This window comes from Budorcas taxicolor, chromosome 22, assembly GCF_023091745.1.
Source record: "Budorcas taxicolor isolate Tak-1 chromosome 22, Takin1.1, whole genome shotgun sequence".
Lineage (NCBI taxonomy): Eukaryota > Metazoa > Chordata > Mammalia > Artiodactyla > Bovidae > Budorcas > Budorcas taxicolor.
In genome coordinates, this window is record NC_068931.1 from 22910340 (window position 1) to 22923106 (window position 12767).

At 42.0% G+C, this 12767-nt stretch overlaps 2 protein-coding genes across 6 annotated transcripts in view; one reads left to right on the top strand and one right to left on the bottom strand.

The window, feature by feature from the left end:
• The window catches only part of DTNA (dystrobrevin alpha), a 311634-nt gene that overhangs the window by 124583 nt on the left and 174284 nt on the right, over window positions 1-12767 (bottom strand). The gene's annotated exons all lie outside the window — the stretch shown is intronic.
• On the top strand, window positions 3340-4022 carry LOC128067424 (60S ribosomal protein L10a-like). Its single transcript, XM_052660453.1, has one exon. The coding sequence runs from the start codon at window positions 3340-3342 to the stop codon at window positions 3991-3993; it is 654 nt and encodes a 217-aa protein (XP_052516413.1). The 3' UTR covers window positions 3994-4022.

The window sequence follows — 12767 nt, forward strand, 5'->3', positions numbered from 1 at the left end:
GTACAGAGTCAGACACAACTGAGTGACACACACACACCTATGTAGAAAATAGCTCTAACCCAGTGTCCTAGTCCATGACCAGTTATTTGGAAGATGGGTTAGGAGAGCTCCTCATGTAGGGTGAGGAGAGCTCTGGATAGCTCATCAGCAGTACAGATGACTTATAGGTGTCCTGAGTTAGGTCAAGAAATGAGAAGTTATCTTTTGTTAAAAAAGAAAAATCTTTAAAAATCAGTGGAAAATACCGATGAGAAAATCTGTAAAGCAGAGAGCCAAGGTATACAGCAGTGATGTTTTACGCTACTTTTTTGTGTCTTTTCAAAATATTGGCTTCATTTCTTTTTCTGCAGCCCCTGCAGAAGCGACCATCACGACGCAGACTTTGACCAGCTTGGTGCAGCTGCAACCAGACAGCACTTTGCCTTAGGCTCCGAAGTTCCCAGAGAAGGCAATGGCAACCCATTCCAGTACTCTTGCCTGGAAAATCCCATGGACAGAGGAGCCTGGTAGGCTACAGTCCATGGGGTCTCGAAGAGTCGGACGCGACCAAGCGACTTCGCTTTCACTTTTCATTTTCATGCATTGGAGAAGGAAACGGCAACCCACTCCAGTGTTCTTGCCTGGAGAATCCCAGGGACAGAGGAGCCTGGTGGGCTGCCGTCTATGTGGTCTCACAGTCTTCGGAGAAGACTGAAGCAACTTAGCAGCAGCAGCTAAGTTCTAACACAAATAGCAGACCCTGCCTGACATGCGCACAGGGCAACCCAGATGCTCGGGGGCATTAACTCCGCCCCATGGGCCACCCTTGGCCAATACAGGACAGAGTAGCTGGATTGGTGCCTCCTCCTTTTCACCCCGGGTGGATAGTTCGGACATTTCACAGCGTTCCTCAGCAGTGCCTGCACCGTCTATCCACTTTCCTTCCTCCCTCTCTGGGTTCACTCTCCAAACCAACTGCTTCCACGAGGGTCTTACTGTGGAGTCTGCTTCCTGGGGAAATACACGCTAAAGCGTCTAGTCAAGTCCCTACCCATCACTGATTGGACCCTCCCGGAATAATAAATGAGAACAAAATGATGATTATGACCGCTTTCTAAGTAGATTCTGTTCCGTCATGCAAAGTTTCCTCAAGGTAATCTCCACGATATAACATCACTATCTTATTCATCAGTGTTGAATTTGAAATGAATTGTACTTAACCTTACACTGAAATTCATTATTTTTCTGAGTTAATTAAGGGCGTGCTAAGTCCCTTCAGTCATTTTTGACTCTTTGTGACCCCGTGGACAGTAGCCTGCCAGGCTCCTCTGTCATGGGATTCTTCAGGCAATACTGGAGTGGGTCGCCATGCCCTCCTCCAGGGGATCTTCCCAACCAAGAGATTGAACCCATGTCTCTTATATTTCCTGTATTAGCAGGCAGGTTCTTCACCACTATCACCACCTGGGAAGCCAAAAATTGAGGGCTGGTGTCACTGTTCTCAGCTTTGCAGCAGGCCTGGGGTCCTCATGATTGCATCTTGATGACAAGTCTTGGCAGATATTATGGGACAGTGACTTGTTTATCAGGGCACTCGGCTAATATTTGGGCTTCTTTGGTGGCTCAGACAGTAAAGAATCTGCCTGCAATGCAGGAGATGTAGGTTTGATCCCTGGGTTGGAAAGATCCTCTGGAGAAGGGAATGGCAAGCCACTCCAGTATTCTTGCCTAGGAAATCCAATTGACAGAGGAGCTTGGTGGGCTACAGTCCAAGGGGTTGTAAAGAGTGGAACAGGACTGAGCGACTTTCAATTTCTGCTAGTATTTGGAAGTTAGAAATTGAATTCTCAGTAATATGATTTCACTTGGTATTTTCCCAAGAGAAGCTACTCAGCATCTCTTGTATCATGTACTCCTCACTGGATCAAACAGAACTTCACAATTCCTGATGGAAAAGGAGGTAAAACAGAAGTCTTAGTCCTGCACCATGAAAGAATAAAAATAGCTACAGACTTAATCCATTTCAGTAGCTATAGATACACTTGGTTTCTTTTAATCACCAAATGTATAAGTTTCATATATATATATATATATATATTTTTTTTTTTTTTTCCTTCAGAAAACAGCAATTTGCTCAGGGGACCAATAGGCTAGATATAGGTTTATTATATTAGGTTGGTGCAAATGTAAGTGCAATTTCAGATTGTAAATTTTAAATCATTATAACTACATTCAAATGCATCTTTATTAATCAAAATAGGAACCATTACAACAAACACATTTCTGCCAATGATAAATAAGTTGGTTTATTCCTGTAGTTGGTTTATTCCAGGATTCAGTGAAATCTTGGAAAGCATTTTCTGCTTCCTGCTGGTTGTGGAAGCATTTTCCCTGTAAAAAGTTGTTGAGATGCTTGAAGAAGTGATAGTTGGTTGGTGAGAGGTCAGGTAAATATGGTGGATGAGGCAAAACTTCATTGCCCAAGTAGTTCAACTTTTGAAGCATTGGTTGTGTGATGCTCAGTCGGGCATTGTCATGGAGAAGAATTGGGCCCATTCTGTTGACCAATGCTGGCTGCAAGTATCTCATTGATTTGCTGAGCGTACTTCTCAGATATAATGGTTTCACTGGAATTTAGAAAGCTGTAGTGGATCAGACAGGTAGCAGACCACCAAAGAGTGACCATGAACTTTTTTGGGGTGGAAATTTGGCTTTGGAAAGTGCTTTGGAGCTTCTTCTTGGTTCAGCTGCTGAATTGGTCATTGCTGGCTATAGTATAAAATCCACTTTTCATCACATATCACAAACTGATTGAGAAATGGTTTCTGGTTGTTGCGTAGAATAAGAGAAGATAACACTTCAAAAAGATTTTTTTTTTTTAAATTTTCATTCGGGTCATGAGGCACCCACTTATCAAGCTTTTTCACATTTCCAATTTGCTTCAAATGACCATAGAATGGCTGACATTGAGTTCTTGGTCAACTTCTCATGTTGTTATCAGAGAATCAGCTTTGATGATGGCTCTCAGTCGGTCATTGTAAACTTTCAATGGCCGGCCACTGCACTCCTCATTTTCAAGCTCTTGTTTCCTTTGCAAAACTTCTTGACCATCACCGCCCTGTACGTTCATTAGCAGTTCCTGGGCCAAGTGCATTGTTGATGTTGTGAGTTGTCTCCACTGCTTTACAATCCATTTTGAACTTGAATAAGAAAATTGCTCTAATTTACCTTTTGTCTAACATCATTTCCCTATTCTAAAATAAACAGCAAGTAATGAGTCATTAGCAAAAAACATAAAGTGAGAAATGTGCATTAAAATGATGTATAACAGCTTTTCCGGTTATCGCGGCGCAGGGAACTATGAGCAGCAAAGTCTCCCGCGACCCCCTCTACGAGGCGGTGCAGGAAGTCCTGCGCCGGAACCAGCGCAAGCGCAGAAAGTTTTTGGAGACGGTGGCGCTTCTGATCAGCCTGAAGAACTATGACCCTCAGAAGGACAAACGTTTCTCAGGCACCGTCAGGCTTAAGTCCACTCCCCGCCCCAAGTTCTCTGTGTGTGTCTTGGGGGACCAGCAGCATTGTGATGAGGCCAAGGCTGTGGATATCCCCCACATGGACATCGAGGCACTGAAAAAACTCAACAAGAATAAGAAAATGGTCAAGAAGCTGGCCAAGAAATATGATGCCTTTTTGGCTTCAGAGTCTCTGATCAAGCAGATCCCCCGAATCCTGGGCCCAGGCCTGAACAAGGCTGGCAAGTTCCCTTCCTTGCTGACCCACAATGAGAACATGGTGGCCAAAGTTGATGAAGTGAAGTCCACGATCAAGTTCCAGATGAAGAAGGTGCTGTGTCTGGCAGTGGCTGTTGGCCACGTGAAGATGACAGATGATGAGCTTGTGTACAACATCCACTTAGCTGTCAACTTCCTGGTATCATTGCTCAAGAAAAATTGGCAGAACGTCAGGGCCTTGTACATTAAGAGCACCATGGGCAAGCCCCAGCGTCTGTACTAAGGCACAGCTTAATAAACCATACTAAACCATCAAAATAAAATAAAATAAAATAAAATGATGTATAACATAACCATCCTTATTTAGGAGTGTATTCCAGTACCAAATGGCAAAGTTCAACAATGTAAAACTGCAATTACTTTTGCACCAACCTAACAGCAAAGTTTTAGGGTATATCTATATTTGATATCCACAGACTCAGAAACTCTGAATAAATAGGATGTGTCCTATAAATAGGTTTTAAATGTGTTTATAAATAGACATCCTATTTATTCGAAACTTCAGGTTATTCTAATACTAAATTTGTACATGAAGGAAAATTACCAGACTCCCCTCGCCACCCATGGTCTAAACATAATGCTTGTTGCTGTTTAGTTGCTCAGTCATGTCCTACTCTTTGTGACCCCATGTACTGTAGCCCACCAAGCTCCTCTGTTCATGGAATTTTCCAGGCAAAAATACTGGAGTGGGTTGCCTTTTCCTTCTCCAGGGGATCGTCCCCACCTAGGGACTGAACCCTCCATTTCCTGCATTGCAGGTGGATTATTTACCACTGAACTACCAGGGAAGCCCAAGCATGATGCTTGGAGCCCAATAAATCTCAGCCCCTATTTGTTGAATGAATGAATAAATGTCTGAATGTTTGTTAACAATGGTGACAAAATGCCAACAAAGCTTCACTGAGAGGAAATCAAGGGTGTCAGGAAGGATTTTCCTGCATAATCACAGGTGTGGTTATGTGGGCGGAGTCATTCTTCCACCCCTGTCTTCCTGTCTTTGTTTCCTCTGTGTTTCCTGAGCCCAGGGATCCTGGGAGCGGGCTGCAGGAGAACACCCCCGGGTATTGCTTCATCACTCTGCTGATTGGCCCTGGGCTGATACCGCAGGCTCCCAGGAACAGAGCTTAGCAGATCACTAAGGGAAGGTCACTGAATCGCTCTCTGGCCTCCTTTAGTTGGGGGTGGAGAAACTTGAAAAGATATTCCTCCTTACATACCACTCCTTCCCAACTGACTGCGGCATTTAAGATGATGCTCTTTCCTAAACTGTGAGAGTGAAAGTGCTTAGTTGGCATAGCTTCCTGGCATAAAGAAGAAGCAGGAGAGAAGGACGCTGATGGATGTTACATCCAGATGTTTGGAAACAAGACTACCGGTGTCAGCTTACTTCACAGGTTGCATATGCAGTCATAGCAGCTTGAGAAGATCAAGTTTCCAGCATTCTCTGAAAATAAAAATACTAACAAGTAACCTAAGCCTTGGGTCTTTAAGAGCTTAAAGGCAATTAATGGGAAGAAGTAGCCTTAATTAAACCCACATCAGAAGCATCAGGGCTTTAAAATCATAGCTTTTCTCTACCAGAAATATGCCTGATTAAGGGGAGACATTTTTGCCATTGCTGCAGCATGCCCAGAGGGAAGCAGTGTCCCATCGCCTGGTGCACGGGCATCTTTAATCGGCTTGCTTATGTCCTGCTGTCACCCCCGACTTCCCTACAGGAAATTTTGGGGGAACATTGTATTCTAGTGCGATCCACTTGTCTTTGTTCTAAACAAGTGTCTAGAATGACTCAACATCAGGAATGAAAGTGTATATCAAACACATTTGGAAGAATATAAAGATACGTTCTCTCCAAGGGTTTGAGCTCTGTCACTTATTTCCCTGTGAACATTCCTGCTCTTCCTTCTGGCTCTTTGAGTGGAGCGAGTCTTTCTATCTCTTCTTTCTAAATGATTTTTTCTGGGGACCATTTAAAAAGTCTTTATTGAATCTGTTGCAGTATTGTTTCTGTTTTATGATTTAGTTTTTGGCCACGAGGCATATGGGATCTTAACTCCCCAACAAGGGATCAAATTAGCAGCCCCTGCATTGGAGGGTGAAGTCGTAACCACTGGACCACCAGGGAAGTCCCTATCTTTCTCTTTTAAACACATATCTTTTGGAGGGGGTGCTATTTCTCTTGCCTGTGTTTTTTCTTTAAACTTTGGGCAATGTGGTAGGCAGAATCCTAGGATGCCCTGCTTGGCCCCACCCCAAGGTTCCTGGCACGTCAAGGAGAGACACCTAGTCCCAGTTATTCCATTAAACACTAATCCAGGTACTGCTCTGGGTAACTGCAGATGTAACTGAAGTCCCAAATCAGTTGTCTTGAGATAGAGAGAGTATCTGGGTGGGCGTGACCTAGCACACGAGTCCTTTAAGAGCAGAGAATTTTTTTTTCCCCCCTAGTTGGTCACAGAGGAGAGAGCCAGAAACCTGGATAAAGAAGCAGATATTCACACTCTGAATGGTTGTGGGGAGCCATGTGGCAAGAACGTGACTTGCCTTTAGGTACTGAGAGCAGTCCCCAGCTGACAGTCAGCAACAAACAAGGATCTCAGTCCTTCACCCATAAGGATGTGAATTCCACCAACAGTCAGTTCTCCTGGAAGAGGACCTGGAGCCCCAAGGTGAGAACCACAGATTCAGCCAGCACTTGAGGTCAGCCCATGAGACTCTGAGCTGAGAGTCCAGCCATGCTGGTTGGGTTTCTACCTACAGAAACTGGGTAATTATAAACGTTGTTCTCAGTTGCTAAGTGTGTGGTCATTTGTTAAGCAAAGATAAAAACTGACACAGGCAACCAGAAGTCCACACACTTAACAATGAGGCAGAGGGGCTTCCTGGCGGTCCAGTGGTTAAGACTTTGCTGCCAATGCAGGGGGTGCCGGTACGATTCTGGGTTGGGGAACTAAGATCCCATGTGCCACAAAGCCAAAAGAAAAAGCAACAACAAAAAATATGAGACAAGGATGAGGAATATGTTGATAGACTAGCTTGAAGAAAAATGAGTGTGATACTAGCCTTTGTTAATGCAGGCTATTCCTGCAGCCTAAGACTAGTCACTTGGCAGGTGAAAAGTGAATCTAGTGGGCACATTCATTCACTCATAAAGTGAAAGTGAACTCGCTCAGTTGTGTCTGACTCTTTGCGACCCCGTGGACTGTAGCCCACTAGGCTCCTCCATCCATGGGATTCTCCAGGCAAGAATACTGGAGTGGGTTGCCATTTCCTTCTCCAGGGGATCTTCCTGACCCAGGGATCAAACCCAGGTCCCCCGCATTGCAGGCAGGTGCTTTAACCTCTGAGCATTTATTCATAGGAGAGTATTTATTCAGGACCTAGGACATAGATAGCACTCACTTGGGTTAATTTTGCAGTGGTAGAGAAATATTACAGTAAATAGACAACTCTATTTTTTTGGTTCACAAGAAATCCTGAAAGAAGTTTAGAGAAGTTATAGAGAAAAGCATGTGTTCTGACTTTAAATGATATCTGAATGAAGGAAACTTTACTTTTAAAAAATGTTTAATTAACTAGAGGAAAGATAGTAAAAGTCCAGAGGCAAATGTATACCTTTTGTCCTCTTTTTCTTTTAAACACAATTTTAATTCAATTTTAATTGATATGAGTGATAGAAAATTCAGACTGTAAGCAGAACTAAAGACGGTGCAGTGTCAGCTGTGGGTGTCGGGGAGAGGATCCTCTCGTCTCCTTGCTTTTTTGTTCTCACTATTAAGCAGGAGGACTTCGAGATTTCTCATTGATTTCTCCTGTTGCCTTTTGTTGTTCATGAACTTAAGGCCGTGTTTCCTTGACTCCAGAGTAATTTCTGAAAACAGATCTGCTGACATTACAGGGTATCTGGGTCATTAACTGTGTCAACGCTGACCGAGGAAATCATTTTCTAGTAGAAGATGGTTATTTGTTCAAAATAAAGGCAGAGATGTGGCCATTTTCACATGTTTGTAAATGGTATATAGGGTATTTATTTTGTGGAAATTTAGCAGGATACCTGGAAGCGAAAGAGAAGACTGCTGATTAGCAAGGAGTATTGGAAATATTATCATAGTCTCCTTTTTTTTTTTTTTGGAAAAATTAATAATTTTAGCAAATGTCTTCTTCTTTTTTTTTTTTTAGTGTTTTTTATTTTTTTAATTTTAAAATCTTTAATTCTTACATGTGTTCCCATTCTGTTTCAGTCCTCCTAGAAAATAAAATAGCCAATTTTTGTTTCCTATTTTTTTGGACACATTCCTTTCTTTGTTGTTTTAGAAAATGTGCTAGTTATGGCAGGGGAGGGAGGGTGTGACAAGGTACAAAGATGAATGGCAAAGGGAAGAAGCAGAGTTGGAAAATAGAGCCTATGGAGAAATTTGAAGGAAAGAAGAAGCTTTTGCCTGAAAAAAAAAATCGTTTTTTTTTATATTGAAATATAGTTGCAGTACAATATTATATAAGTTACAAGTGTACAATAGAGTGATTCACAGGTGGCTCAGAGGTTAAAGCGTCTGCCCGTAATGTGGGAGACCAGGGTTCAATCCCTGGGTTGGGAAGATCCCCTGGAGAAGGAAATGGCAACCCACTCCAGTGTTCTTGCCTGGAGCATCCCATGGACGGAGGAGCCTGGTAGACTACAGTCCACGAGGGCACAAAGAGTTGGACACGACTGAGCGACTTCACTTTCACTTTCATTCCATCTATGGGCTTCTCTGGCGGCTCAGTGGTAAAGAATCCACCTATAGTGCAGGAAACAGGAGATGCAGGTTCAATCCCTGGGTCAGGAAGATCCTCTGGAGGAGGGCATGGCAACCCACTCCAGTATTCTTGCCTGGAGAATCCCCTGGACAGAGAAGCCTGGCGGGCTACAGTCCACGGGGCTGCAAAGAGTCAGACAGGACTGAAGCGACTGAGCACGCATTTCATCCATAGTTATTATAAAATACTGGCTGTGTTTCCTGTGTCGTACAGTGTAGCTTGAAGCTTATTTTATTTATTTGCATCTTATTTGATACCTAATAGTTTGTATCTCTTACCTTCTTAACCTTTTACTGCCTCTTAGCCCTTTCCCTTTCCCACTGATAACCACTAGTTTGTTCCTTAACATCAGCAAGTCTACTAAAAGCGGGCTTCTTACAACTCTTTTCTTCTAGCAGAGGTTAGTAAAAAATTTTTTTTTTTTTTGGTGGACCAAGAGGCACCACTGTGTTATATAGTAATACTGTGTAGATATTAAGTAGAGAAAACAAGTGTCCACGTTTTTACTTATGAAGTTAAAAACACAGTAATTGAGTGCACTTTTTAAAAGTTTTTTTTTTTTTGATATGGACTATTTTTTAAAGTCTTTATTGAATTCATTACAGTATTACTTCTGTTTTACATTTTGGTTTTTTGCCCACGAGGCATGTGAGATCTTAGCTCCTGTTCCCTGGATCGAACCCACCCCTACACTGAAAGGGGAAATCTTAATTACTGGACAACCAAAGAAGTCTTGGGTCCAATTTTTAAACAACGAGAAGAATGGAATTATTTTGGGAGGATAACATTATGCTTAGTCGGACTTGTGAATCGATGTTCCCTATTATCAAATACTCGTCTGTGAAAACTATTCTTAGTTCATGGTTGATACAAAATAGATGCTGAGCCACATTCAGACCACAGGCCACGGTTTTCTGGCCTCTCCTTTGGAGTTTTTCAGAACAATGGCAATGAGCTATTCTAAGCATCCATCAGTAACTGTATTAAACAGAATGAACATGAATGTCAGTGATAGGAATCAATACTTTAGCAACAGAGTAGGCAAGGGCTACGGGGAAGGAAATATGAGGAATTAACTAGCTCTTTTGATCTTTAAATTTAGATAAAAAAGAAATCTCCTAAAAATCTATATACCCCATGTTACACCCAGAAATATTTTTTCTAGGTGATGACTTTGTGTCAGTTTTTACATTTTCCCTCCATTATGTAGTTTTAAAGCTTAGTTTTGTTAATATACAAACTATAAATAAGGTCTGGGCCTAAAAATAAACACCCTGTTCTCAGTTAAGGTCTATTGATTTCCATGAGTAAATACAGTGTAAGAGTTTTCAATAAAGCGATGCCCTTAAAAGCATACTTCCTGGATTTTTTTCCTTATTTCTTTTATTGTAGAGTACACCAGGTACCATAAAACACTGTGGGTTAGGTTTTATGGCAGACAGAAAATAAATTCCTCTAATAGAGGGGTATATATTCAATGTTGACTAATACGTCACATACATCCGTGTTGCTGGTTATCTTCCTAAAAGGAAGACTTCAACTTTGATGAAGATAAACCAGGCCCAATTGTGTGAGCATTTTACATGTACCTCAATACAGCTGTTATATTTTTTGTCAGGAAGGAAAACTTAAGTAACACACATAGTGCTTGCATGTAAGACTTCTGACACAAGTAGAAACAACTTTAATATGAAACTTAATTTTAGCAGAGCACTCAATATATGCTTATTTTTCCCCCTTGAGCCTTAGTTTTGCCTAGTTTGTATAGAATGTAATATCTTTCCTTTCTCTAAAACATATGAAGTTGATAAGGGTACCTTGCAAAGCAAATAACACTCCCTTGTGTAATGTCTACTCATTCTTTAAGACTCAGCCCAGTGTCTCTTGCTCCAGGAAAACTCCCGCCAGCAGCCCTCACACCTAGGTCTAGGCTCTGCCTTCTTGTTGCTCCCACACACACTCTGCCCTTATTACACTTCCACATGCTGTTGTTTGTCTGTGTAAAAATCCATCTACCCAATTAGACTTTGGGCAACTGTAAGGCAGGGATCACCTCTCATTCACTCCAGCTTTATTCCTGGAACCTTGAGCAGGGGCTCATTTTAAGCTTCCTAAATTAAGGGGTAAGTGAGTGGATGCACAGAGGGATAGACAGGGATGGATCAACACCATTTCCCCCACTGTTTTCCAAAAGAGTCAGTGAGGTTATGACATAATTCAGGATGTGGAATAAGGATGAGGGGAGCAGGGAATGGAAAAGGAGGTATCCAAAAAGGAGAAAGGGCCTCTATCAGAGAGTAGGAGGAATGAGATATGGCCTGTGGTTTGCTGGACCCAGTTAGGGCCAACCAAGTGAGGCCTTTGTAATGCTGGCTGCAGGGTTGCCTAATCAATGTGGGTCATTTTTCTTTACTTTCCCTTCCTTCCCCCCTCCCTCTCTTCCTTCCTTTCTCACTTTTCCTTATTTATTTAATTAGCTATGTATTTATCCTTACCATTTTGTACTGTCTTTTTATTATTTTTTGGAAAGCACTCAAGATATTTTATTCTGGCATCTAATATAATTTCAGCAAAATATTTCATAGCCTAGTTTATACAAAATGGACAAGGAGAAATATTTATTGAACATCAGTCTTGTTCTCAGAAATTTAAGTAAAACATAAACAACATATAAAAAAATTGACCCTACTGTGAAGAGCCCTGAATTTGGTGAATGAGAGAAGATAAGCACCAAAAATATTCAATAACACCCAAGGCAATACACAGCACTTCCTTACTCTTTTTCAATACCTGACAATTTCTTTGCTAAAATACACATTGATTTTGTCACTTTCTTTAGGGGAGGTCCCTGATCACCTCTGGCCAGATCCACCAAGTTCCCCATCTCTACTGAAAGTAGCCTAAGGAAGGTTCTGTGTAGCAAAGCTTTATGAGGATAGAATTCCATCTACACTGAGGCCCATTGGAGTGGTAATGAGGAAAAGGGAGAGGGTTCCATCATTTTCATTGCTGAAATCACAGAGATTCTTTCTTTTGCTTACATATAGGTGACGGGGTTGAGGGGGGAGGGGAAGCTTTCTTGTGCGAGCATTTTCTTGGTCCTTTACCACCAGTCTCTGAAAGGGCTTTTATGTATGACTTATCAACATGAAGGACCGCAAGCACAATCCCTGGTTCCTTCCTGCATCTGCAGTGTTCTTTTATTGTATTTTGGGGAACTGGTTTAGCTTCCTGTGATGAGCCTGCCAATGCAGAGATGCAGGAGACGTGGGTCCAATCTCTGGGTCGGGAAGATTCCCTGGAGGAGGGGATGGCAATCCACTCCAGTATTCTTGCCTGGGAAATCCTATGAACAGAGGAGCCTGGCGGGCTATACTCCATGGGGTCCCAAGAGTCGGACATGACTGAGCACGCATGCACAACAAGCTAAAACACATCTTTGATATTTGACCCACCTGGTTTTTTCTTCCTTCTTGTCCTGAGCCAAATTTCAGCCCCCAATTTTTAGCTACTAGAGCTGGGGAAGAAGCTGCAGATGAGCAAGCTGAGGAGTAGATGTCTCCGATGTATTCCTGTAGCTGTAAACTAAGAAGCCTGGGGCTGGAGGTGGTCCCCCCAGGGCCATAAGAAGCATTTTGCTAGAGATCCCAGGAGAGCAGAGATGTAAACGCGGCTGGTTTCCACATTCACCAAGTGCCTAATGCCCATGCTAGGTATTTAAGAACTATGTCTATGTATGCAGGAGAACATTATGGTTTTCATTTTTAAAATTCATGCAATACTAACTAGAAAATGAGAACAGTTATTAATTGTATAGCAGTCGATTTTCAAAAAAGAAAAGAGTAAGTTCCTACAGATGAACTTGGAAGCACTCTATTTTTCAAGAGAAAATGAATGTGATAATCTGGCATGGAAAGTGAAACTGCTCACTGACGGATGAGCCAGCTTGCTGCTACATGTTAAAATTTGGGAAAAAGTTAAAGCAAGTTTGTTTCTTTAAGTATCATTGTCTCTTCTCTTGCTATGGTCTGACGTAAGCAAAAGTAGTTAATGCTCTGATACAAAGGACTCATTTTTGTAGTTTCAGAAAGAAACGTAAATGTTTTCCAGGAGCTTGTAAACATTTCCCTATATTTGTAAAGAAAAACATATGGAGGACTTAATAGTTGATATTTTCTAAAGTTAAGGTCCCCTGGAGAA

What these genes read in the sequence shown, in the direction of transcription:
- LOC128067424 (XM_052660453.1), top strand. Translation starts at nt 3,340, where the DNA reads ATGAGCAGCAAAGTCTCCCGCGACCCCCTCTACGAGGCGGTGCAGGAA.